At 30.7% G+C, this 27,801-nt stretch overlaps 4 protein-coding genes across 5 annotated transcripts; 1 reads left to right on the top strand and 3 right to left on the bottom strand.

The window, feature by feature from the left end:
* The first annotated feature begins 2,776 nt into the window (after window positions 1-2,776).
* Window positions 2,777-5,299, top strand: LOC133202604 (uncharacterized). Its single transcript, XM_061338449.1, has 2 exons — window positions 2,777-2,858; window positions 4,303-5,299. The coding sequence occupies exon 2, from the start codon at window positions 4,325-4,327 to the stop codon at window positions 4,934-4,936; it is 612 nt and encodes a 203-aa protein (XP_061194433.1). The 5' UTR covers window positions 2,777-2,858; window positions 4,303-4,324; the 3' UTR covers window positions 4,937-5,299.
* A 4,872-nt stretch (window positions 5,300-10,171) lies between these two features.
* On the bottom strand, window positions 10,172-11,716 carry LOC133202389 (uncharacterized). The gene is made up of 4 exons (XM_061338203.1): window positions 11,665-11,716; window positions 11,492-11,582; window positions 10,989-11,141; window positions 10,172-10,543 (listed from the first exon to the last, which is right to left on the bottom strand). The coding sequence occupies exons 1-4, from the start codon at window positions 11,677-11,679 to the stop codon at window positions 10,281-10,283; spliced, it is 522 nt and encodes a 173-aa protein (XP_061194187.1). The 5' UTR covers window positions 11,680-11,716; the 3' UTR covers window positions 10,172-10,280.
* Window positions 11,717-15,473: 3,757 nt separating this feature from the next.
* Window positions 15,474-18,293, bottom strand: LOC133202616 (uncharacterized). Of its 2 annotated transcripts, XR_009723265.1 has the most exons (5): window positions 18,205-18,293; window positions 18,041-18,128; window positions 17,344-17,496; window positions 16,535-16,796; window positions 15,474-16,080 (listed from the first exon to the last, which is right to left on the bottom strand). XR_009723265.1 is itself a non-coding variant. In XM_061338463.1 (4 exons), the coding sequence occupies exons 1-4, from the start codon at window positions 18,217-18,219 to the stop codon at window positions 16,684-16,686; spliced, it is 369 nt and encodes a 122-aa protein (XP_061194447.1). In that variant the 5' UTR covers window positions 18,220-18,293; the 3' UTR covers window positions 16,094-16,683. The 2 variants fall into 2 exon arrangements, 1 of the variants encoding a protein (XP_061194447.1); XM_061338463.1 differs by lacking the exon at window positions 15,474-16,080 and having other exon boundaries at window positions 16,094-16,796.
* A 3,595-nt stretch (window positions 18,294-21,888) lies between these two features.
* Window positions 21,889-23,477, bottom strand: LOC133202390 (uncharacterized). Its single transcript, XM_061338204.1, has 4 exons — window positions 23,371-23,477; window positions 23,204-23,292; window positions 22,696-22,848; window positions 21,889-22,266 (listed from the first exon to the last, which is right to left on the bottom strand). The coding sequence occupies exons 2-4, from the start codon at window positions 23,244-23,246 to the stop codon at window positions 22,001-22,003; spliced, it is 462 nt and encodes a 153-aa protein (XP_061194188.1). The 5' UTR covers window positions 23,247-23,292; window positions 23,371-23,477; the 3' UTR covers window positions 21,889-22,000.
* Window positions 23,478-27,801: the final 4,324 nt, after the last annotated feature.

Below are 27,801 nucleotides of genomic sequence, written 5' to 3'. Positions count from 1 at the left end.
TACCGAAAGGAAGGGACTCAATATGACAACTCCAAGAAACTAAAGCACTTCAAATAGGAAAGTGTTGTCAATTGGATCAATAGTTTGTGGTGTCAATAATTTAAAAAAAATCAATGTCTTTTTTTGAGTATTAAAAAACTACATGGATATTTTTGCAAAAGCACTTTAAATAAACAAATTAAAACACATTTTACATCTTTCCATTGAATTTAATTTTCATATCATATATAATAAATTCTTTCAATTTTTACTTTTTAGTAAAAAGGTTATGACAAAAATAATTTTTAGTGAATTTATTATTTTTGGTAGAAGTATTTTCATCGTATTATACAATTGATCAAGTAAAATGAACGATATTTCAAGCTGGAATAAAAATGCTTGTCAAATTACATATGTGCTCTTTCCAAGTATTTCAGATAATGTAATATTGTAATCTTTAGTTCAAACTTCACACATTTAATAAATCAAATATAGAAACGTACATCATCCACTAACTTTGAGTTTATTTTAAAGATTGTCAAAAGTCCAAATGTTTTGACTTGCAAATACTTTAAAGAGGCAATGCGCAGTTTCCTAAAAGTACTGCAAGTTTGATTTAGAATGCTAATCAGAGTTGCACGTGTATAATGGCATTTACAGTTTTTGAAAAGTATATGCTTTGGAAACCTTCTTTCTGTTTTTCTCATTGCTTCTAGGGGAAATTAGGATTAATTTTTTTTTACTTTGAACTTTGTCTCCCGCGTGGCGCAGTAGTTAGAGCGTTTGCTGTAGAATCGCAGAGAAAGGAGTTGATTCTTACGTCGCGGGTTCAAATCCCAACGCGAGACGTGGAGATCAGTCCTTCGGATGAGACCATATAAACCGAGGTCCTGTGTCGCAGTAGGTGTTGGCACGAAAGAGATCCCTCACTGCTCAAAGGCCTTAAGTGCTGAGTAAATGTCTATATTTGCAGCCCTCCACCGGCAAGTGAAGTGATGGCGTCACAATGAGTGAAAAAATCTTAAAGGGACGTTAAACAAACAAATAAACAAATATTTTTGAACTTTCAAATCAGAAAGACATCTACATGTGTTTAATACGATAGTATATTCTTCAGACAATTACGTTGAGAACCTACTTGTAGCATTAATATTATTTTTTTATCCTTTAAAAATTCGAAAACCTACCATCCAACCACCGCTACCAAAGGGTCTTCACTTGATAAAAGAAGTGCGCATGTCAATAATCAGTAGAATTCTTCATCTGTCTATTTGAGTTGTTTTTCCAGATACCCCTTAGAGTTTGCAACAAGTATCCCTATATAAAATTCATAATGATTTTCTTCGTTCTTATCAATCAGTCGGTACAGCGCTCGCTCCGTCGTCGGGAGGTCGTGAGTTCGAATCTCGGCCGCGACTGACCTAAGTCGATAAAAAAATGGGTAGCAACTGTTCCTTCGCCAAGCGCTCGGCACTTTGAAGTGAAAGTTGCGGGTCCTTCGGATGAGACCTTAAAAGCCGAGGCACCTTGTCACGGCAGGCGTTGGTTCGATAAAGATCCCTCACTGCTCAATGGCCCTAATTGCCGAGTATAGGTCAAAATTTGAAGCCCTTCACCGGTATATGGTGACGTCTCTATATGGGTGAAAATTAATTCTCGAATGGGACTTAAAACAACATACAATCAATCAATCAATCGTTCTTATCATTATTCTGTGTGAAATTATTATTTTTTAAAGAGAACAACTAGAAAAAGTAAAAAGTTTTAAGACCCAAAAGATTGGTTTTAAACATTGCAATCTTATTTAGAGCATTTCTCTATAGTTATAAAAAGATGTACGGTGTTACCAAAAGCTAAATATTATTACGACATTGCCAATTAATTTTTTGAACTCATTAAATGAATTTTGAATTTATTGTCCATTTAAATGCACTTATAAATTAATTATCATCTTGTTTTTCTCTAATCCATCACCAGGTCGAGAAGACAATACACTCTTTATAAATAAAAAAAAATGCTAGAAATTTTATACGAAAAATAAATTTAAGCTTGAAAACAATAATTAAAAAGGTATAAATGCTTTTATGTAACAAGAGTTTAAGGAGTCAATCCAGTAGATATACACACATTTATACAGCAATACTTCCGTATCATGATCTCTTAAATCTCGAGAAGGGAACGAAATGGAATTAATGACTTTGATGATTTATAGACGCATGAACAGTAAATCAGTTAATCAAATTGAAGAGAAAAACTGCATAATCAATGTGAGAGCATGCAAGTTTAATGATTGAGACGATAATTAGAATTTGTCACTGCATAATCACTTCTGATCAATCCATTATCGAATTCACCCCTAAATGACAAGGTCACAGTTGCTTTCATGAACTAAAGCCCTTATGCCATCAATTTTTTTTTTAAATGACAGCGTAAATTCTTCAACGGGAAATACGATGAAATGTATAGCATATGTAGAAACCATAATTGTCAGCTTCAGTCTTCTTTTGTATGATGGCTTTCCTCTCTTAGGCAGGAACACAAATTCTCCAACCTCGTATTGATAAATATTCATTAGAAACCTTGTGAACGTTATTTTTGAAAAATTACAATATTCAGTAAAAAATAAACAAACTTTATAAATTAGTGCATTCTTGTCATTTGCATAAATTATATCATGCCTTGTTAATCCATGCACGGAGTTCAAAGTTGACTTCGCTGCAAGAACTATCTTAAGTTTCCTTATGATTAATCTTTGTGTTTTATGTGATATGTTGACAGGTTTCTCGCTGCCCCAAATAGTCTCATTAAGAATTTGAAAAACGTGTCAGTGCTTTTTGCAGTTTAGATTTGAAGAGAGCTGACGGAATATTATAAGACGGGTAAGCTTATTCATTTTTACATTAGAAAGGGAGAAATTATTTATGATTTATAATTTAATCATTGTATTATGCATTGTAAGAAAATGTTACTGTATCACATTTGACTGTATATTCTATTTAGTGCCTTCCGCTAAATCAAATACATCGCTAAACGTTCTTGTTTATATACCGGTATAAACATTATATCCACGTATTGGTATACACATATACCGGTATACACATTCAGAAACGCACCAAATCAAATCTTTCCTAACATTTAAAATTCCATTTCCATCCAATATTGTATTAATATAATACATTACAGTTTTGCTTCGGAATATTACTTTATTAAAAAATAATGAAAAAAACATGATTTTCGGTATTTTATTACTAGCATCTTCAATATTTTTTTTGTTTGAAGTATCACATTATCAACATCCCTTTGAAAAGATATCAATTTACAAGCCATACTTGCGAAAAAGTTAATTTTATTTACCAGAAAGACAAAAACTATCATTGTGAATTTCTTTATAACTTTATTGTGACTTACATTTTTTTTTAAAAAATCTTACGATGAAAATGATATATTCACGGTTTATTAATTATTTTCATATTAAGGAAAGAAAATTATGCCTTTTTAAATATTTTTTACCAGGACCGACAAACTTGAAATAAAAAGAAAAAAATCGCGAACATCAATAATGCTCTGCTTTTTCCCAGCTAATAAAGAGAGAAATCTTCTCAGTTTATACTATATAACTGTGTTATTTTAGTTTTAATAGATTCTGGTACTTTATGTATGTTAAGTTAGAGGAAAAAGTACCTTATTACACTACCTAAATTAGATAAATATTCCTAGTAAAACCTTTTGCCTACATTAATGTATAGTTTATATCACAATATGTACCAGGTTTTTGAAAGCAGAGTTTTCTGCATAAAGGAAAATCTGACTGAAGAAAAAAGGGAATAATTTACTCTAGCGAGTGTTATGAAAGAAAGAAAATGAAGAAATATTTATCTTTCAATTGTAATAAAAACCCAGCAAAGTCCACAAAAAACTTAACTAAAACTGCAAGAAGATAAAAAACCTTTGTCAACATGCATATTAAGACTAAATTGGAAAAAAAAAATCATTGTCTTAAGAAATTTTAATCAATAGAGTTAACTGATACCTGTTATTGAGTGTTAAAGACAGGGATGTTTCATTCGAAATGATTCTAAATTTAGTTTAAAATTTGATTCTTCTTAATAAGATTATTTTTCATCGGCTTATGACCCAATTTCTGAGAGGGGAAAAATATTTCTGTAAAAACAATTAATGAAAAAAACGGCCTTGGTAAGATTTTAATTGCTCAAATAATGCACAAAATTATGACATGCATCGTCTATCATTTTTATATCTCATTTGTTCTTCTGTCATAGAATTATGCAGGTGGCGTAATTTGTGTAAATTTGTTTGGTGTAGGCATTGCTCATTTCGACACAGTATGGTACGCCTGACATCTACAATAGTTCTGCTAGCGGAAACGATTTTGCATAGTTTGGCATATGTTCCGGACTCTAACATGGATTGCCAGTGCACTTGTTCACCTTTTAACAGTCCTCCAACAAATTTTCTTCCTGGTGAGGATTTAAAGACTTCAGTTGAACCAACGACTCAGAGTGTACCTGAGGAAGAAACACAGAATGTTCCTTTGGAGTTACGAGACTCGACTCTCAAAGACACACAGTCTCCGGAGCCAAAAAGTTACATAAACAAAACAAACAAAGATACAGAATCAAATATGAACACAAAGGAAACATTGGAACCACATATAATGACATACTCCACAAGACCTGTGCTATACGGCACTATGTCCCCGACGTCTGCGATTGTTCAACCAAACTCTCCCATCCAGTTAAAAGTGACGTCATCTGCCTTCCGAACAAAACCGAGGAGAACAACAAGACCCCCGGCAATCCCCAAACGAAACAAAAACATAAAATGGATGATCGATCCCCCTACACTGATGAGTGAAACGAACAAGTCAAGGGCAATAACTCTCGATGATATCATTTTTGGTAAAGTACCCTATAACATGAGTTCTAGTAGAATATAAGGAAACAGCTTGAGGGGAATGAAAAAAAAAATCCAGAAAGTAGGACGAAAACTTCTAATAGGCTGTCGCTGTTGAATTTAAATGAAAGTTAGCTATCGCCCAAATCATTGCACTGACATACATGTATGAGTGGCGGATGCTTGCTGTATATGACTTTATTTGAATTCCTTGTTGATTTAAGTTCATAAATCATAATGCTATACGTGATTGTATATATGATGATACATTTTACAAATGTAAACAATACTTGTGATATAAACAACCTTTTAATTATAATATCCTTTTTTCTATAATGTTGACAAAATCACTTTGTTTTGTGGGAGTTTTCATTCTAAAATCTGTTTTAACTATACGTAACTTCTTTTCTGGATAAGTATCATTTTTAATATATCTTTAAAATTTAAAGATCCATTCTCTTGCTTTAAATTCGAATTTTTTTTAAAGTTTTTTTTCCAGAAACTATTTTTGTTATGTTTGTATAACATTAAATTTGTTTTGTTGTTTCAAGGTAGTCTTCAACATTTTTCAACACTATTTTATATTAGAGAACCACAGTTTTTGGATACACAGAATTACATTTTAATTATATGTCATCTCCAACGAGAGAAGATACATGTACATTGGTTTTGGTTTAACTGTCTGTCTTTTTGTTACAAAATCATTCCCGGGTCGTCACTCTAAAACCCTTACTGAAATGAATTCAAACATCAGTGTGCAATTGCCCATGACCTAATGTTCTGTTATAAACTGGTCTATGTCAGAGGACAAGGTCACAAGGTCACTAGGCAATGAAATAGCGAAATGGTTTCAACTACACCTCCTGGACACTTGATTGACATGAATTCAAACTTTGTTGTTGCTTATGACCGTAGAATGTCTCAATCTTGACTCAAGAACAAGTATCAGTCAATGTTACTTAGTGATAAGATTTTGAAATCGAGTCTGCATCATCCTAACATTGTATTTTTCATAATGAATTAATTTATTACTAATCAGTTACTATTAATACTTTACTATACTTGTGAATTGTTGCTGACGACACAAATATGAATCACGATATAAAGATCAAATCTCAAAGGATAAGGTGATAAGGCAATGAAATATTAAATTTATGAAACAAATCTTGTAAGTCTAGAATGTTGAACATTCCATTGAGAGACATGATCGTAGGAACTAATGGGGGGGGGGGGGGGCATACTTTTGACTCGATATATCCAACTGAACTCGAAATAAAAGACATTACAGAGTCTGCCTCATCTATTTCATAATTTGATGTTTTACTAATCAAGACGATAATGGCCAACTAATAACTAAACTGTATGACAAACGGGATGACGTTAGCTTTCCCATCACAGCTTCTATTAGTTATGTAGTAACATTCCAGCATCACCTGGTGCTCATATCTCCTAACTGATTCGACACCCAAGAGCATGCTCTGAGTACGATCAATTCTGAAACCGAGGCAAGCTACAGACAAATACAGTAATGTTACAGAGATTTCAAGTCGGCTCTTTGCAAACTCTATGGTCGTTATAATGATCTTGTTTATAAATACTACCTATCATTGCGTGGTATTTTGACTGACATGTTCCACACCGAATGTTGTTATACTAAGTCACCTGATAAATGCATAGGACTCACTTTTTAGAGACTTTACCTTACAATTACATGTAATATATAACTGTTTCAAAATTGACTCCTGTCACACGTGTAATAAAACATATTTCAGTACAATTAGTATAAGTTTATTTCTGTGAGAACAAGTGTTTAAGTTGCACTCGCAAATGGTTATATTTGTATAAAAGAATTTTTTACATTTATTTAAGAATTATTCTATTATATATAATCATGATATTGGCTCATTATATTTAAAGTATGCACCATATATTATATTTAAACTAATCACTGTATAGGAATAATAAAGATACATTTATCATACTTTAAATTATACCTATAATTTGGGATATCGAGAAATTGTATTAACCTATTATTAACTATATATTTTACATTTGTTATTACTCTTTACTTACATGTACAGGGTATATATCTTGATATTCAAGCATGATAATGTAATAATAAAAGTTTATTCATCAGACAGTGTTCATCTTCCTTCTAATGGGCTAGGAAACCTGTTTTAAAAAAAATGGTTTCTGATAGAAGCCTGTATTATTTTTTCCATATTAGGTAAAGAATTGTATGAAAGGTTGAGATGAAAGAGACCTACATGTAATTGATTATTGATGATGATGCTATCGCTGATATATATATATATATATATATATATATATATATATATATATATATATATATATATATATATATATATATATATATATATATATATATATATATATATATATATATATATATTACATTTTCAACAGTGAAATACTGTGATTTATTTATTGAATAAAAGTGATATTCTCTCACAGTGTGAAAGGATACCAAAATGATATTCTCTCACAGTGTGAAAGGATATCAAAGTAAGTAAAAAATAATTTCTGGCCTTGCATAAGATAGAGATAATAACTAACCATCTTGATAGAGCTAAAACTGCAAAATTCTTTCCAAATATGTTGCTAAATTCCATGCTATGTAATGTTTCCAATCTCACAACTGCTAAGCTATGACGTCTCAACCGCTCAACTATGACGTCAAGCCTATAACACTGTGTTAAGAAAGACAGAGGCAAAGGGAAAACCAAAGAAAATGTAATAAACAGAAAATTATATATATATATATATATGTTGATAAGTTGAATTTATGGTACAGTAAAAAATTCTTTAATAAATAAAAAAAGAATGCTACAGTCCAAATTAAATAAAATCTTTACTGTTAGCGTTTTCAGCCATGTTGGCACTTCAGATAATTATGAAAAGTTCAAAATGTTGTCAATTACGTTGCTAATGACGTCGTGATAATATTAGGCATTATGACGTCACAATGAAATTTGTGGTAGCGTCTGCATGATCTTTTTCAGCGCCGCTAAAATACAATATATAATAAAGCATAGAAATAATATAAAATCTGTGAATACGTACATGTAATCTATCATTTGCGATTTAGTTTCGGATTAAACAGTCTTATCAAATAGTCCATTTTGGTGACACGGGCGATTTCATCCAATGTCCACATTTTGTAGAACGGGAAAATCTTAAATTTTATTTACCACACTCAGCGAAATGCTCTGAACATGGGGTGCATCTGACAGTTTCGTCCCTTATATGTATGTTTGTGAACCCTCACTCGTGCGTTGAGTTGATTTGTGTTTGTCTGCCCTATATAATATTCTCCACAGGTAGGGCATATTGCACAGTAAATCAAATTTGAAGATTTACAATTCATACTAGTATTTGGTTTTAAAACTTTCCCGTTTTTAAGTGTAATCTATATTTACAGATATTTCAAGGTTTCTTCTGCAAGGGATGAGATCTCTACATCAGCCCTGCTGATCCATATCAGCATTGTAGGATCCTAACGACCCTGGACATTATATTATATTATATTATATATTATATTATATATTATATTATATTATATTATATATTATATTATTTATATATATATATATATATATATATATATATATATATATATATATATATATATATATATATATATATATATATATATATATTTGGATACTATTAACTAGTCAGTGATTATATAATAAGTTTTGTTCCACTGGAATAGTTCTATGTTGTTACTAAGTATGTAATAAATACAAGTATAACTACCCTTCCCACATCATACCCTGTATCAGCCCGAGACACAATAAAATCTTACACGGAGAACTTTCCTAAAATCGTGAATTGAAAAGGAATACAGAAAGCCAAAGCTCACCAAAGAAAGGAACTACTTTTGTTCAAGAGAAAACCCGAGAAAAATGTTAAATAAATCTTCAACACACAAAATACCGGTAAATGACAGAGTAATCAAGACAACATACCACCATAAGAGAATGTTCATGAAATGCAAAGCGCCCATAAAGGTTTGATACAGTCAATAAGAATTTCGACTTTCTCTCAGATTGGCAACTGATTCTTAACTGTTTGTTTCCTTACTTGGAAACTTGATGACATGATATTAAAAAAAAGAAAAAAGATTGATAAATGAATTATATCCAGAATATGAAATTTACTGTAAAACAAAGTTCGACACATATTTCATTCCAAGAGTTTCAAAGCAGGAAAACGTGTAAAGATGGTATTTTCTGCAATGCCATAGAAAAAATTAAAAAACTTGCATGTACATGTATTTGATGTAACGAATTTTAAGATCTACGTCAGAGTTGGTAAGTTTCCTGGCAATTATTTTAACTAAACAACATATGATCATTTAAAAATAATAAAAATTAAAATCTTAAAATGTGAAAAAGATAAGATGATATATGTATCAAAGAATATAAGTAAAATATATAAGCATTTAATCGAAAACTTTAAGTATCTAAAATTCAAATAACTTGCATTGAAATTTTAACTTTAATTTTATTGCACACTTTCAGCACATTATACGAACGATAATTATTTCCAATTAGAATGAAATATATATATATATATATATATATATATATATATATATATATATATATATATATATATATATATATATATATATATATATATATATATATATATATATATATATATATATATATATATATATATATATATATAATTTTATATGTCAATTCAAATCTACACGATAGACAGTCTGACTTTCATATAAATATGAATAAGATCTAATTCTGAAGATATGAGAATCAAAGAACTAAATAATTGTTGAACTGTTTATTCTAAAACTGATCAATACTAAGTACCACCATCATTTTACATGTATATTAATAAAAATGAATATCATTTTTTGATGAAAGATTAAAACAATCTATATACCATTTAAAAGATATTAAGTTTTGTACATATGTACTAGTACTTTTTCCAGTAATTTCAACTTAAATGAAGATTTTTCTGTAGTCAAGCCCACTCAAATGTATGAATTTCACAAAACTGTGCATGCATTTTACAAAATTACAATAGCTTTAAATTTAACAAATAAATAGTTGGCATAGATATTTATAGATAAATAGAACAACACTCTGTGAACAGTATCAATTGACTATTTCTCATGCAAGGGTAAGATGAAAAGGATTGACAAAAAATTACAATGTGATATGTGTATTGCAGGTACAATTAAATTCACGAGTTTACGAGATGAAAGCGTATTCATAACAAAAAAGACAGTTATCAATTTTATTACTGTTTATCTATAAAGAATTGGAATACACCAAAAGGTAGTGCCCATCTTTATTTCATAGCAATGTTTTGTTCATTCATCATTCAGATCACTATACCACATCGTTACAACTGCCCTTGCACCAGTCAGGACATGTTGTACCTCTTCTACACAAAACCTTAGACAACCGGTTAGCGAAATGGTGGCAGTTGTTGGTCAGTAACTTGTAACGTCCATACTTACATTTGTAATTTTTGGCACAACCTTCTATGCATTCTGAACTGAGTTCGCTGTAACCGGCTGGGGAGGCTTCCTTTTTCCCGCTACATGAATCTCCCCATAGTCGTGTTTTAGAGATCGACACTTTGGAATTGGCTAGTCGGGGGAGAAAAAATTGAAATACCAAAAGCAAAATTTTAAAAGTAATATAATGAAATGATTCCACAAATTCTTTTATTTGTATCATCGGAATCCCTACTTTACTAACTATAATCAATATTTATTTCCATTAAGCCTATACAGTTGTTGCAAACACTAAAAATAATTTGAAAATACTTAATATATGCGTGTTGATTTTATATCGCTATTTTCATCAGAATTAATACCCTCCGGGAATTATTAAGAATGTTGAAATACAGTATCATGTTTTTTTAACCAAAAAAAAAAATATATCGAATTGAAAATGAGTAATTTTACAGTATAAACAAACAATTTGAAAATACCTATTTGATAAATTATTCTATTTACGCCAACTTCAGACATAGAATATCAACAAAAATAAGCTGAGAGAATCGGTCGAGAAATAGGAAGAAGCACTTACATAGAAAATCATAGTAGTTTCCTCTGTATTCAATGAAACGGTGGGATAAACTCCAAGATCCTCTTGAAGGAGCCCTACGTTTTCCCCTTTTCAAACTTTTCTTTATGACGCAGGAGAGACTAGTCTTTCCAAAATAATATGGATAAGCTCCATCTACATTATATTGCATAAACAGATTATTGTTTGAAGAATCAGACATTTTTATAGGTATCAATCGAAATTAAAACAATATGAATATAAAAGTTTGGTCGCCAAGTAAAAATAAAAATAGTCTTTCAGAATATTCTTGTGATTCTTCTTACTGGTAAATTATTTTCTTTTCCTGTAATTAGCTGGCAATTAAAATAAATATTCAAAAGAGACGACTTATGAAATTTTATTAGTTATGAAAATCAGTTTTCTTGCCTGAATGGGCAAACATAGTTTTATCCCATAACTCGCCTTTTATCAAGATTACTCGTAATCTTTCTTTCTCAATAAAAACTTTTACATTCATCACAAACCTCGTTTAGAACATCCCTTGTTGTTCCCTTTTTTCCCCCACATCCACCAACCATCAACATCAAGAAACAAGGCACATATGAGCGTGAGAATCTGCAAATACAATCTATCTAAAAATATCTTATATATATACAAAATTCACATTCCTGTCATATATGTATTCAAAATGACTTACTGTCAAAAAACGCATCTTGGTTGCCTGAAAGTTTTCGGTAAATTCTTATTGATAGGGGTTTATATATTTTCTTCTCGAATTGGAAAAACCAAGTGCATACACAACATGATGTATATTTTATGGGTTTTTCTTTTTTTGTTCCTGGTTATTTTTTATGCATTTTAATGTCATTGCAAAATTTTTACATAATATGCACAACGTCAACACAAAAAACTTCTCAAGCACTGATATTTGCGTGTGATAAGTGCAATATGAAAGTCTTAAAACGTGAAAATATGGACAGTCAAAAATATTTTTTCATATTCATTATATCTCCTCAACTTCGATTCTATTAATACCATAGAGAGAGAGAGAGAGAGGAGGGAGGGAGGGAGGGTTGGATGGATAGATAGATAGATGATAGATACTAATAGATATTAATACTTCAAAAATTATTATCTATAATTGAATCTGGCAGCTAGCTATAAAATGCTTGCAGTATGTTCAGACCTCTGAAACCAAATCCATCATGTGTTTATATTACTAATTGGAGAACATGAGAAGGTTATACTCTGTGTGAAAGTTTTGTCAGAAATCAAACTGTTAAGACTGGGTTTAAATTTTTGAATGAAATGTTTTTCTTTTTCTCTTCTTTCAATTATACTGTCTCTAAAAAGTTTATAAAAAGGAAATACTTCAAATTGTCTGTGTCCGCATATATGTTCGGTGAGTTTCATCTTGCGGTACTCGGGGACTTGAATATGTTGTTTATGCACCCGGATTCTGGCTCTCAATGTGGTCCCCGTTTCACCGATGTAGAATTGGTTACATCCTCCGCAAGTAATAACATTTATTAAATTTTTGGACTCACATGCCATGTCCGAATTAATAAAAAAAATCTTTTCCTCTGAAATTGAATGACGTTCCTTGTCTTAAAAAAGGACATGTGCCACATCGCGGGTTTTTACACTTCGTCACGGATTTTGTAGATTTCCTTATTTTGGAAGGACCGAGCATTCTTCTGAGGTTTTTTGGCTGCCTTTTGCGGTTTATAAATTTAAAATTTTGATAAAACACTTGACATTTCTTCATCGGTTTTGAGGATATCATTGAGAGTTTGAACGATAGGAGTAATATTGTGATTGTTAGGGTTGTAAGTTGTGACTAGTGGTAATATTTTAATTTCCTCTACATCCTTAGCAGTTGGATTAATTAATTCTTGCCTGTCTAGTTCCTTTGCTCTTTTGCTTCCATCGTTAATTAAGTTTAAAGGATAATGTTGGTATGTGAGATATATTTTCAATTCCTCCAGACGTTGATTTCTGATTTTTTCCTCACTGACTATTGTGCATATTCTTCGGGCTAGGTTATATGGTATTGCTCTTTTGATGTGTCGTGGGTGGGAAGAACCAAAATGCAAATACTGATGAGTGTCAGTACCTTTATAAAATATATCTGTAGAAATTTTGTTGTTTTCCTTACAGATTAATACATCTAAAAATGGTAGTTGAGTGGAACTTTTTTCCATTGCAAATTGAATATCTGGGTCATTCAAGATATCATTTAAAGTACTCAAATTTGAATCATCTTTTTTCCATATAATAAAACAATCATCTAGATATCTTCTACAGTTTTTTCTTAAGATATTCGCCAAATTCTTCATCAAATTGTTCACTGGCTTTTTCATAAAGTGCTTCTTCTAGATATCCAAGGGTGAGAGTTGCATATGTAGGGGGCCATTTTGGTACCCATTTATCAAATTTATCAAAGTGTAAGAACCTGCGATGTGGCACATGCATGTCTTTTTTTAAGACAAGGAACGTCATTTAATTTCAGAGGAAAAGATTTTTTTATTAATTCGGACATGACATGTGAGTCCAAAAATTTAATATATGTTATTACTTGCGGAGGATGTAACCAATTCTACATCGGTGAAACGGGGACCACATTGAGAGCCAGAATCCGGGTGCATAAACAACATATTCAAGTCCCCGAGTACCGCAAGATGAAACTCACCTAACATATAGATATATGCGGACACAGACAATTTGAAGTATTTCCTTTTTATAAACTTTTTAGAGACAATATAATTGAAAGAAGAGAAAAAGAAAAAAACATTTCATTCAAAAATTTAAACCCAGTCTTAACAGTTTAATCTAATTTGATTTCTGACAAAACTTTCACACAGAGTATAACCTTCCTATGTTCTCCAATTAGTAATATAAACACATGTTGCATTTGATTTTAGAGATGTGAACATACTGCAAGTATTTTATAGCTAACTCTCAGATTCAATTATAAATAATGATTTTTAAAGTATTAACAGTTTTGTTAGACATTACAGTCAAGAAAACGTTATTATGCATTTGTAAAACATCTGAAGATAATAATGAAAGCGCTAACGTTTTAACCTGTGTTGCCTTTCTTTTTTAAATTTTATCTATATAAAAACCGGACACTGCGAATTTTCAAATTTCGATATATATATATATATATATATATATATATATATATATATATATATATATATATATATATATATATATATATATATATATATATATATATATATATATATACACACACACCCTCACACACACACCTACACACACACACACACACACCCTCACACACACAAATGACCAACAACACGAATAATAGATATTGTTATTAAATGGGATATTATCAACATATAATTAATAAGTTTCAACATATACTGTCAAAGGATCATTAAATAATTACTAGAAATAAATTATCCGCATCTAATTAAAGACAGCGTATTTATTTATCATGAAGAGGTATGAATAAAATCTTCTAAGCATCATCATATAAAGTATCATCATATAATGAAGACGCATTATCAGTATTTAGAAACAAGCAAATTGTGGTCCCCCGCTTTCGGTGTCTCAGTGGATGGTATGCCATTATTTATGACATATTGTAACTGTCTTGTTTGTGTGTCTTGTCTTGTCTGTGCATCATATAAAGAAAGTTAAAAATTATTTTTAAAATAGCTTTCTTTGAAATCAACTCGAAATACTTCAAGTGCGTAATGACATTGAACCTTTGGAAAACTTCATTCAGGTATGAAGATACTTGCTCTCTGCTTGTTTATATAATAGAAAGATATCACAAATGTATATATTACACATGTGAAATATAAAAGCCCTAGCACCAACCATTCAAAGTTATGAGCAAGGTTAAAGTGTTTGCTGACAGACAAGCAGACAAACAAACAAAAAGACTGACAGACTCATAGACTAACACTATATGCCCCTGAATCTTCGATAACGGGGGCATAAAAATAAATTGCTAAATAAATTGTATCCAGAATATGAAATTAACTGTGGAACAAAGTTCGACACATATTTCATTCTAAGATGTACTGAGTTTCAAAGTAGGAGAACATGTAAAGAAGGTATTTTCTGCAATGCCAGAGAAAAGAACTTGCATGTATTTGATGTAACGAATGTTAAGACAAACATCAGTTTTGGTAAATTTCCTAGCAATTATTTGAAGTAAACAACAAATTATGATCATTTAAAAAATAATAAAAAATGCAAACCTTAAAACGTGAAAAAGATAAGAAGATAAGTGTATTAAAGAATTTCCCAGTAAGTATAATAAACATATAATCAAAAACATTAATTATCTAAAATTCAAATAACTTTAAAATTTTAACATTAATTTTAATGTGCAGTGTCAGCATGTTATACAGACAATAATTATTTCCTATTAGAAAGAAATCAATACCATTTTATATGTCAATACAAATTTACACGATAGACAGTCTGACTTTTCACTATGAATAAGACCTGATTCTGAACTCTGAAGTTATGAGGATCAAAGGACAAAATAAGAATTATTGAAATGTTTATTCTGAAACTGATAAATACCACCATCATTTTATAGCAATAATAATGAATATCAATTTTTGATGGAAGATTAAATGGTTTAAATACCAATTAAATGATATTAAGTGTTGTACATACTAGTATTTTTCCCAGTTATTCCAACTTAAATGAAGGTTTACTTTGTAGTCAAGCCCACTCAAATGTATAAATTTAACAAAATTAGAAATACATGTAGCTTTAAAATTTAACCTTTTTAACAAATAAAAAGTTGCAATAGATTTTTATAGATAAATAGAATAACACGCTGTGAAAAGTATCAATTGACTATTTCTTTTTCAAAATGGTTTTATTATAACGTGTGCATCATATTCAAGAGAAAAGGAAAAGGTTTGATGAAAATTACAATGTGGTAGATGTATCACAAGCACAATAAACAGCAAGAGTTTACGAGATGAAAGCGTATTCATAACACAGATTTTATTACTGTTAATCTATGAAGCATTGGAATAAACCAAAGGGTAGTGCCCATCTTGATTTCATAGCAATGTTTTGTTCATTTAATACACAGATTACTAATTATATACTACATCGTTACAGGGAAAAGAGTACCAATTAATTTCCCATAGAACTCAATACAAATCTTAGGCCCTCTCAGTACTTACCTATGGTAATTTCAGACAAATCCTTGGTATCATTTGAAACTTTGTTCTAAGCACTTACAAAATATACTTAAAAAAATATAGGGTCCCATGGCGTTTGTAGGTCAAAATTGCCCTTGTTTACAACTTACAGCGATCGGCAGTAAATGACACTCTACATCAAAAATCACCCCCCACTCCTACAACTTCCCCTGCTATTTCTATACTTTCTATAATATTTCCTCATTCCATCATTTATTTCAAACATTAATATTTTTACTTTAAAATGAAGATAATTACATACCTGAATTCAGCCAATCAGGTAATGCCTACCCATTCAGTACTCTGCTCTACTTTGTGTAACAAACAAAACCATGTGTTCATCCGGGGATTTGGTACTCCCATTCCTATAGCTGCCCTTGCACCAGTCAGGGCATGTTGTACCTCTTCTACACAGGATTTCAGACAACCGATTAGCGAGATGGTGGCAGTTGTTGGTCAGAAAGTTGTAACTTCCATAGTTACATTTGTAATTCTTGGCACAACCTTCAATTAATGCACTCTGGACTGAGTTCGCTGTATCCAGCTGGGGAGGCTTCCTTTTTCCCGCTACATGAATTTCCCCATAATCGTGTTTTAGAGATAGCCACTTTGGAATTAGCTAGTCGGGCAAGATAAATGTCAATATTAAAAGCAAAAGTTTAAAAGTAATGGAAATGATTTAATAAATTCTTTTATTTGAATTATCGTAATCCTTATTAACTATATTCAATATTTATCTCCACCTAGTCTACACAGTTGTTTCAAATATTACAAAAAATGTAAAATACTGATATTTGTACTGTTTTTATTTCGCTAATTTCTTCAGAATTAATATCCTCCACGAAAGTTAAAAACTTCAAAATACATTATCATATTACAAATAATGTAAATACTAATATTTGTGCTGTTTTTATTTCATTAATTTCAACAGAATTAATATCCTCCACGAAAGTTAAAAACTTCAAAATACAGTATCATATTTTTCCTTCAAACACAAAAAAAAATTTCCCCATGGAAAATTCGTGATTTTACAGTATCATCAAGCTGTTGGAAAATGGCTATTTGATAAATAATTCTATTTACGCTAACTTCAGATATAGAATGTCAACAAAAATAATTAAGCTTTCTGAGAGAGGATCGTTGGAGAAATAGGAAGAAGCACTTACATAGAAAATCATAGTAGTTTCCTCTGTATTCAATGAAACGGTGGGACAAATCCGAAGTTCCTCTTGAAGGAGCACTGCGTTTTCCCCTTTTTCTACTTTCTATTATGACGCAGACAAGATCAGTCGTGCCAAAATAATATGGATAAGCTCCATCTGTGCGTAATAAAAAAATACATTTTAGTGTGACATAATACAGCTAAAAAGACCGAAGTTCAGAAAAATTATTTAAAAAATTAAATACAGAAATGGAAGAGATCAATTTGATTAAAATGCCTTTTGGCGACATCGACTTTTTGAATGAATATATTAGATTGCACAAACAGATCATCATTTACAGAATCAAATACATGTTGGTATCAATCGAAATGAAAACTAAAAGTTTGGTCTTCAAGCAAAATAAATGAGTTTTAAAAGATATTCTAAGATTCTTATGATTCTTTTTGCTGGTTAATAATGGTTTGTATTTTTTTCTTTTACTTCTCTGGTAACTTGCTGGCAATTAATGAATTACTCAGAAGTCTTGAAAGTCGTTTCGATGAATATTTGATAATTGCACTCTAAGCAACGACTTATGACAGTTTATTCGTAATGCAAATTGTTTTTTTTTCTTTCCTACATAGGCCAACATATATTTTTATCACACAACTCTTCTGGTAATCTTTCTTTCTCATTATATACTTTCACGTTCATCACAAACCTCGTTTAGAACATCCGTCGTTTTCTTCTTTACCCCACATCCACCAACCATCAACATAAAGAAGTAAAGGAAATATGAGCGTGAGATTCTGCAAAAATATTAAGTAATCTAAAATATTGCTTACGAAAATCAAGTTTGTTTTATCTATATTAAGAATGACTTACCGCTAGAAAATGCATCTTGGTTGCCTGAAAGTTTCTGTTAGCTTTATGTCAAGAGGGGTTTATATATGTTCTTCCGGAACTGGAATTAGCACAGGTACATACACTGTGTATATTTTATTACTTTTTTTCTTCCTTTTTTTTTACGGTTATCTCATGTCATTGCAAACTTTAGGTGATTACTTAATATGCAGAACGTCTACATAAAGCCTGCTAAAGCACTAATAAGTGAAACTTAAGTGCAATATGTTAAGTTAAACCATGTCCACAATATGGACAGTCATGTACCAGAAAATGGACATGCATCTCCAAGATTATAAATGAAATTAAATTTGCATATTCATTATATCTCATTACTTCGATTTTATTGATACCATATTTAATTATATATATATATATATATATATATATATATATATATATATATATATATATATATATATATATATATATATATATATATATATATATATATATATATATATATATATATATATATATATATATATATATATATATATATATATTAGAGGTGTCAATTTTGTCAATAATTCATATTCGAGTATTCAGTGAAAGTATTCGAATATATTCGAATATTCGATGAAATAAATGAAATCTTGTTTATTGCAAATCTACTCATCATACTCTCATGACAGGTTTTTGCGTCGGTATTTGGAAGTAAAATTGGATTGGATGTAGACTTTTTTAGGTATACAATAAGGAATCTTATATTTGATATTTGTCAATGTTTAAAATAAATAATTGATTTAAGTGAAATATAATATTAACAAATGATATCTATACAAGCTCAGACTGAGGAACCAGTCGTCTAACCAGGGGCAAGATTGTCGTATACTCTTCAGATTTAAATACACATAATTAATTACAATTATCAGCTTAATAAGAGATATAATCTTTGATAATATAAACAAACACTTCCATAGACAATTTTTTTAAGTCATTAATTTCCCGATAATGATTTAAAACTTAGGAATATATTCAACCTGAGATATTCAAGAAATCGATGCATTATTCTGAAACTGAGCCCTTTACAATATTACAGGTTGATTCTATCGAAGATGTAATTTGATGATCAATAAAATTTATTTTCATAACTACACTCTTTACGTCTCTGAGACATTCAAAAAGGATTTCATTTCGTTATCCTCGATTCTAGATCCGTTCATATTACACTATTGGAAGTACTTTTTTGTATTATACATTAATAATTCCAGTTTATTTCTTTATACATTGAATCTTACTCAAAATGAAATAATTTAGAAGATCTATAAGATAAGAAAGTAGTGAAAGAAATCGGGGGATCTCTAGTAAGTATAACGGGGATAATTCAAGCACTGTTCTAATTAAAATGTAGTGTCTCTTTTTTATGAAATCTGAAAAATACCGAATATTCGAATCTTAAATTCATATTCTAATATTAATTCATCGAATGAATATTCGAATGTTCGAATATTCGTTTACATCCCTATCATTTATTTCTTATATATATATACACTGTATATATATATATGTAGAGAGAGAGAGAGAGAGAGAGAGAGAGAGAGAGAGAGGGAAATCATATATAAATATTGCATTAACTGCCCGTTGTAAATTTTGAAGAACGGCGCAAGGGTGTTAATCGGTTTGGAATGCAGGAACGTTTTGAATTCACCTGGCAAAGGGGTTCTCCTCTTAAAAGAATATTTTGTGAAAGGTTACTTGTGATCAATAATTGTGTGCAGATTGTGGGATTTTTTATGTCCGTGAGAACCGGTATTTGATACTTGAAAATGCATAAGAAAAACATCCAATATTGGACAATAAAAAATGGAAGAATTTCGGTCGGAAAAGGTATGGAGACACCAGGTCACTTAATTTCATATTCAAGATTAGAAATCAAACATAACAATATAATTTAGCTAAATATAATTATTATATCTACGATTTCAGTGAGGCATACTCATTATGTTGTTGATACAGAGACACTTGCGATTGCTTACCTTGTCAAGATTCGGCGTTGGACTAGGTCATGTGTTTACCGCAATGTTTGTGGCATTGATATTTTTCAGCAGACTTGTAAATTTAATGTGAGAAAAGGTAAATGAAGAAAAAAATATCGAATACCATTCAGAGTTTAGGATGAAGATTAAAGGTCTTCAGAAAAGGATAATATTGAGACTACCATTCAACGCAGCAGACAAAAAACGAAGAACTTTAATCATGTTAATAATTATTGTTCATTCTGTATGTAAAATCGCCAAAGGAAACGTGTTCTTTTTTTTTAATCATATATGATTGAATAAAATCATGAAAATAGTCAATGTTTTAATTGCGTATTTTCAACAACCATTTTTAAAATCATAAGACAAAGATAGGCTACATATTATTGCGCCGTGTAATTAGGTCACGTAATGACCTTTGAAAAACTTCGATCAGGTATGAAGATACTTGCTCTCTGCTTGTTTATATAATAGAAAGATACCACAAATGTATATATCACACATGTGAAATATAAAAGCTCTAGCACCGACCATTCAAAGTTATGGGCATGGTTAAAGTTTTTGCAGACAGACAAGCAGGTTAACAGACAAACAGACTGAGAGACTGATAGACTTAACACTAAATGCCCCCGAATCTTCGATTACGGGGGCATAAAAATAAATTGATAAATAAATTGTATCCAGAATATGCAATTTACTGTGAAACAAAGTTCGACACATATTTCATTCCAAGATGTACTGAGTTTCAAAGTAGGAGAACATGTAAAAGGGGTATTTTCTGCAATGCCAGAGAAAAGAACTTGCATGTATTTGATGTAACGAATTTTAAGAACATCACCAGTTTTGGTAAATTTCCTAGCAATCATTTGAACTAAACAACAAATCATGATCATTTAAAGAATAATAAAAATGCAAACCTTAATATGCGAAAAAGATAGAAAGATAAGTGTATTAAAGAATTTCCCAGTAAGTAGAATAACCATATAATCAAAAACATTAATTATCTAAAATTCAAATAACTTTGAATTTTTAACCTTCATTTTAATGTGCAGTGTCAGCGTGTTATACAGACAATAATTATTTCATATTAGAAAGAAATCAATACCATTTTATATGTCAATACAAACTTACACGATAGACAGTCTGACTTTTCATTATGAACAAGACCCGATTCTGAACTCTGAAGTTATGAGGATCAAAGGACAAAATAAGAATTATTGAAGTGTTTATTCTAAAACTGAAAAACACTACCATCATTTTATAGCAATAATAATGAATATCAATTTTTGATGGAAGATTAAAACGGTTTAAATACCAATTAAATGATATTAAGTGTTGTACATACTAGTACATTTTCCAGTAATTCCAACTTAAATGAAGATATACTTTGAAGTCAAGCCCACTCAAATGTATAAATTCCACAAAATTAGATATACATGTAGCTTTAAAATTTAACGAAACCTATTTAACGAAATAAAAAGTTGCCATAGATTTTTATAGAGAAATAGAAAAACACTCTACAGTATCAATTGACTATTTCTTTTTTCAAAATGGGTTTTATTATAACGTGTGCATCATATCAGGAGATAAAATGAAAAGGTTTGATGAAAATTACAATGTGGTACATGAATTACAAGCACAATAAACATCAAGAGTTTACGAGATGAAAGTGTATTCATAACACAAAGACAGTTATCAATTTTATTACTGTTAATCTATGAAGCATTGGAATAAACAAAAGGGTAGTGGCCATCTTGATTTCATAGCAATATTTTGTTCATTTATCACAGAGATCACTATTAATATACCGCATCGTTACATGTGCCCTTGCACCAGTCTGGGCATGTTGTACCTCTTCTGCACAGGACTTCAGACAACCGGTTAGCGAGATGGTGGCAGTTGTTGGTCAGTAAGTTGTATCTTCCATACTTACATTTGTAATTTTTGGCACAACCTTCAATACATTCTGGACTGAGTTCGCTGTAACCGGCTGGGGAGGCTTCCTTTTTCCCGCTACATGAATCTCCCCACAGTTGTGTTTTAGAGATCGACACTTTGGAATTGGCTAGTCGAGGGAGAAAAAATTGAAATACCAAAAGCAAAAGTTTAAGAGTAATATAATGAATGATTTCATAAATTCTTTATTTGTATCATCGAAATTCATAATTTATTAACTATAATCAATATTTATTTCCACTAAGTCTATACAGTTGTTGCAAATACTAAAAATAATGTGAAAATACTTAATATATGCGTGTTGATTTGATTTCGTTATTTTCATCAGAATTAATATCCTTAAGAATGTTGAAATACAGTATCATGTTTTTTTAACCAAAAAAATAATATCCAATTGAAAATTAGTAATTTTACAGTATGACCAAACGATTGGAAAATACCTATTTGATAAATTATTCTATTTACGCCAACTTCAGACATAGAATGTCAACAAAAATAAGCTGAGAGAATCGTTGGAGATATAGGAAGAAACACTTACATAGAAAATCATAGTAGTTTCCTCTGTATTCAATGAAACGGTGGGACAAATCCAAAGTTCCTCTTGAAGGAGCACTACGTTTTCCCCTTTTCAAACTTTTTTTAATGACGCAGGAGAGTTTAGTCGTGCCAAAATAATACGGATAAGCTCCATCTAAATTAGATTACATAAACAGATTATTGTTTGAAGAATTAATCAGACATTTTTATAGGTATCAATCGAAATAAAAAGAATATGAATATAAAAGTTTGGTCGCCAAGTAAAAAAATAGTCTTTAAAAATATTCTTATGATTCTTCTTACTGGTAAATTAATATTTTTTTTTCTCCTGTAATTAGCTGGCAATTAAAAAAAATATTCAAAAGCAACTACTTATGAAATTTTACTAGCTATGAAAATCAAGTTTCTTGCCTGAATGGGCCAGCTTAGGTTTATCCCACAACTCGCCTTTTATCAAGATTACTCGTAATCTTTCTTTCTCAATAAAAACTTTAGCATTCATCACAAACCTCGTTTAGAACATCCATTGTTGTTTCCTTTTTTGCCCCACATCCACCAACCGTCAACATCAAGAAACAAGACACATGAGCGTGAGAATCTGCAAATACAATCGATCTACAAATATCTTTTATATACGAAATTCAAGTTCATTTTATATATATTCAAAATGACTTACTGTTAAAAATTGCATCTTGGTTGCCTGAAAGGTTTCGTTAAATTCTTACTGATAGAGGTTTATATATTTTCTTCTAGAATTGGAAAAACCAAGTGCATACACAGCATGGTGTATATTTTATGGGTTTTTTGTTCCTGGTTATTTTTATGCTTTTTAATGTCATTGCAAACTTTAGGTGATTACTTAATATGCACAACGTCAATATAAAAACCTGCTCATGCAATGATATAAGCGTGTGTTAAGTGCAATATGAAAGTTTTAAAACATGTCCAAAATATGGACAGTCATGAATATTTTTGCATAATCATTATATCTCCTCAACTTAGATTCTATTGATTCCATATATATAATATATATATATATATATATATATATATATATATATATATATATATATATATATATATATATATATATATATATATATATATATATATATATATATATATATATATATATATATATATATATATACACCAAAAAAATTACCATCGACACGAATAATAGATATTGTTGTTTAATCGGGGAGCCCTGTGCCTTCCCCCAGGACAAAGAAAAGATAAGAAAGTCATAAAAACAAAGGATATACGAGGGGTGATCAAGAAGTTCGCGAACTAATTGAATAACTTCCTTAAAAGAAATAAAATGAGGTTTCAGTGTTCATTATTTTTTAAAGTAGTCATCTCCGATTTTAATGCACATCTGCCATTGTTCTGCCCATGCGCGAATCACATGATCCAGGCGGTCACGTGACATGCTTCGTTGCTGTCTGTTCACAGAAGGTAAGAGATTTTTCGAGTCTTATACATGTATTTCTTACCATGCAAGTAATTTTTTATAACAAGAACAGACCATCTGTCAGAAATGGCGAAATCTCGGCAATAGGATGGGTGGATAAGGATATCCCTTCCCAAAATTTCCATGGTGACCATCACAATCCGAGTCCTCTGTCTCGAGAGCGTCGTTAATCCAATGTGGAAAACTATGGGCGCCCTTTCTTTTTTTCATATCTCATATGTTTAAAGTCTAAATTAAACGATATTTTAGGGATTTAATAATTATATTATTGCTCAGATATTCAACTATTTTTCTTACTGTAACTTGGCGATCTTTCAAAACAAATTGCTCAACTAAGGACACATCTTTTTACCGGCTTGCTCTCGCTGGTCAACAGAACAAACATCATTTTTAACCTCTTTTAACTAATTTTTCTCCCTGCCTTCACTAAAACATTCAATCCAATTAATGATTGAACTTCTGGGAAGTCTTTTGTCTTCATAAGCCTTATACAAATTATCATATTCTACTGCAAAGGAATTTCCGAGATGTACGTTAAACTTTACAGCCGTTCGTTGCTCGAGTACGACTGAGTCAACCATTTTTTGTCACAAGTGACCTATATACTGACGTCATTTTTACATTGTGACGTCACAAACACGGAGGAAAACATTATTTTATATCTGCTTTTTATAGAACATGTGTATGACTATATGTGTGCCGAATATCATTCTGATCTGAATTGTGATTTTTTTAAATATAGAGATAGTTCGCGAACTTTTTGATCACCCCTCGTAGAGGACAGGAAACTAGAATAAGAAGAATAAATAGAAAAATTATCAACATATAATTAATAAGTTTCAACATTTAATATCAAAGAATCATCATATAATTACTAGTTATAAATTATCAGCATCTAATTAAATACAAAGTATTTATTTATTATGAAAAAGTATCAACAAAATCTTCTAAGCACCATCATATATAATCATTATATAATGATGGCGTATAATCAGCATTTAGAGACAAGCAAATTCAAAGAGTTGTGGTCCCCCGCTTTTGGTATCTTAGTGGATGGAATGCCATTATTTATGACATGTTGTAACTGTTTTGTTTGTGTGTCCTTCTTGTCTGTGCATCATACAAAGAAGACATAAACTTTTGAATTAATAACAGTTATTGCAAAGATTATAGCTTCTCAAAACTACATCAAACCTCAAGATCAAGGTCATGAGGTCAAATATCATAACACAATCCGAAAGGTCTTGTCACAAATAATGCAAATTTGAAAAAAAATATATCAAAAACCAGAGTATACAATCGAAAGGTCTTGAAACACGTACATGTAATGCACATGTCAAATATAAATGCCATATCGTCTCAAAAGTAATTTGCAATGTTAAAAGTTTTGAAAATTAGGTCGAACTTCAAGGTCATTGGGTTAAAAATCATAGTACATTTGGAAATAACTGTCACGGATAATGCATCTATCAAATATAAAAGCCCTATCTCTTTTCAATCAAAAGCTATTAGCAAAGTTAAATTTTGAAAAGTAAGTCAAACTTCAAGGTCACTGGGTCAAAAATCACAATATATATATGGAAAGGTCTTGTCACTGGTAATGTACATGTGAAATAGGAAAGTCCTATCTCTTTTCATTCAAAAGTTATGACCGCAGGTAAAGATTTTGTGACAGACTGACAGACGGACACACTGACGAATGAGATTTAATGTACCCTCACTTTCGCGAAAGCGGGGGGCAATTATCAACACCAGCATATACATAATACATAATAAAGATAATCATGATAGAGATGCATCTAGAAATGGTACTTAAGGTACCAACTGATACAAATATTAACATGTTAGAATATGTTCCAGAAAGGTCTTTTTTCGGTATGTATTATCCACCTCGTTGCAACCCACTGGTGAAACACTTGGCTTTCGAAGATGAAACATCGTAAGTGCCTTTCAAGCAACAGTATGTAAAAGGTGAATATAATTATGAAGAGTTATCGTTCTTAAATCCATTAAGGAATACAAATTGTGTAAGGACAAGGCAAAAAGCGCGGACCCCTGAAAACGCCAAAAGGGGGATCAGGAGCATTGGAGGATAAAGCATCCCCTGTCGACCGGTGGTCACACCCGCACCAACCCTGGACCATCTGTATTGATCAGGCAATCGGAGTATTCCATAGTCAAAATAGCTTAACATGATCATGGTCGATCATGTCATGATCATTTATGATACGACTCAACGATAGGTTTTGTGTACAAAGAAGGTCAGTGTAATGACTATAATTATATCTTGTAAAATTTTAATTTCAATCTAAAAAAAACAAACAAAACAATGAAATATGAGAAGCTATGATTAGAAAAAAATTTCTCCGGATTTTAGGTGTTCTATAAGTCATACCTTAAATGCAAATTTCACAGAAGTAGAAAAACTGTCAAAATATTTATTAGTCTTATGTATTAAGATAGTATGATTATATAAAAAAAAGATTTTTTAGATTTCTGAAAATTGTAGGTTCTAAATACGGAAAAAATGCCTTTACTGTGACATTACAATTAATGGCGCTGTATTACTCATTGTGATGTCATTCTATAATTATTTTTCCGTATAAATAGAGCAGAAATATGATTGCCACCACTATAATGCCGTTTCATGCCACTAAGTGACATTATAAGACCTACATAGGGAAGAAGTGTTTGAAGCAATAAAAAAAATCGAAAACTTTCATCTAATGAATCTATTTTAAAAAATATGCAGTGCTTCTTTACATTTATTTTTTTATCAGCACGACGTCAACAATCAAGAAGTTGCGTTATGTATTTCCCCGAGTATCCTGGAAATTCAGTTGAACCCCCTTTTAACTTAACTACAATCGGGTTAACGGACGTCCGGGATGAGATCATTAAGGTATGTTATATAAGTGAACCAATTAAGAAATAAAGACTTTATCAGAAGATTTGATCAAGTGCCGACCCACTTCATTTCCGTAAGAATTCTGTTACTTGTTATTTATTTCTTATATATACATTGAGACGGAAAATCACACATAAATATTGCATTAACTGCCCGTCGTAAATTTTGAAAAACGGCACAAGGTGTAAATCGGTTTGGAAAGCGGGAACGCTTTGAATTTTTAATTCACCTGGCAAAGGGTTCTTCTTTTTAAAAGAATGTTATGTGAAAGGTTACTTGTGATCAATAATTGTGAGCAGATTGTGGGATTTTTATATTTCCATGAAAACCGGTATTTGATAGTTGAAAACGCACAAGAAGCACGTCCAATATTGGATAATCAGATTTATCCCTAAAAGATAAATACAGTTATTGAGAATGACGCTTATTGCTTTCTATTTTGAAATTATGTATTGCTTGCAAAGAGCAACCTGTTTTCCGGAATTATATGGTCCTATCATGACGATTCTATGGTTAATAATACATCAACATTAATGAGCATGCGCTAGGTCTTTTCAACTTCCCATCTCGTTCAGAGCAGACGAAATCATCGGTGCTCAAAAAAAAAAAAATCAAGTATCATCGGTTAAGTATTGTGTCAATCGAAGAAATTTAAGTATGAAAATCGCATAAGACGAACATATTAATTCATATTTAAGGAATTTGTTTAAAATTTATTGACTTAT

This window comes from Saccostrea echinata, unplaced genomic scaffold (genome assembly GCF_033153115.1).
Source record: "Saccostrea echinata isolate AGI-Se365-2 ecotype Australia unplaced genomic scaffold, CSIRO_AGI_Sech_v1 ptg000047l, whole genome shotgun sequence".
NCBI classification, from domain to species: domain Eukaryota; kingdom Metazoa; phylum Mollusca; class Bivalvia; order Ostreida; family Ostreidae; genus Saccostrea; species Saccostrea echinata.
The sequence above is the reverse complement of the archived record's forward strand: the minus strand, read 5'-3'. Positions and strand labels throughout refer to the sequence as shown.

What these genes read in the sequence shown, in the direction of transcription:
- LOC133202604 (XM_061338449.1), top strand. Translation starts at nt 4,325, where the DNA reads ATGGTACGCCTGACATCTACAATAGTTCTGCTAGCGGAAACGATTTTG.
- LOC133202389 (XM_061338203.1), bottom strand. An exon ending in CAAGGGATGTTCTAAACGAG is followed by an intron (nt 11,142 to 11,491) that starts GTTTGTGATGAA and finishes AATATAATGTAG; the next exon opens with ATGGAGCTTATCCATATTAT. An exon ending in AAACTACTATGATTTTCTAT is followed by an intron (nt 10,544 to 10,988) that starts GTAAGTGCTTCT and finishes TCCCCCGACTAG; the next exon opens with CCAATTCCAAAGTGTCGATC.
- LOC133202616 (XM_061338463.1), bottom strand. An exon ending in CGACGGATGTTCTAAACGAG is followed by an intron (nt 17,497 to 18,040) that starts GTTTGTGATGAA and finishes TATTACGCACAG; the next exon opens with ATGGAGCTTATCCATATTAT. An exon ending in AAACTACTATGATTTTCTAT is followed by an intron (nt 16,797 to 17,343) that starts GTAAGTGCTTCT and finishes TTGCCCGACTAG; the next exon opens with CTAATTCCAAAGTGGCTATC.
- LOC133202390 (XM_061338204.1), bottom strand. Translation starts at nt 23,246, where the DNA reads ATGTGGGGCAAAAAAGGAAACAACAATGGATGTTCTAAACGAG. An exon ending in CAATGGATGTTCTAAACGAG is followed by an intron (nt 22,849 to 23,203) that starts GTTTGTGATGAA and finishes AATCTAATTTAG; the next exon opens with ATGGAGCTTATCCGTATTAT. An exon ending in AAACTACTATGATTTTCTAT is followed by an intron (nt 22,267 to 22,695) that starts GTAAGTGTTTCT and finishes TCCCTCGACTAG; the next exon opens with CCAATTCCAAAGTGTCGATC.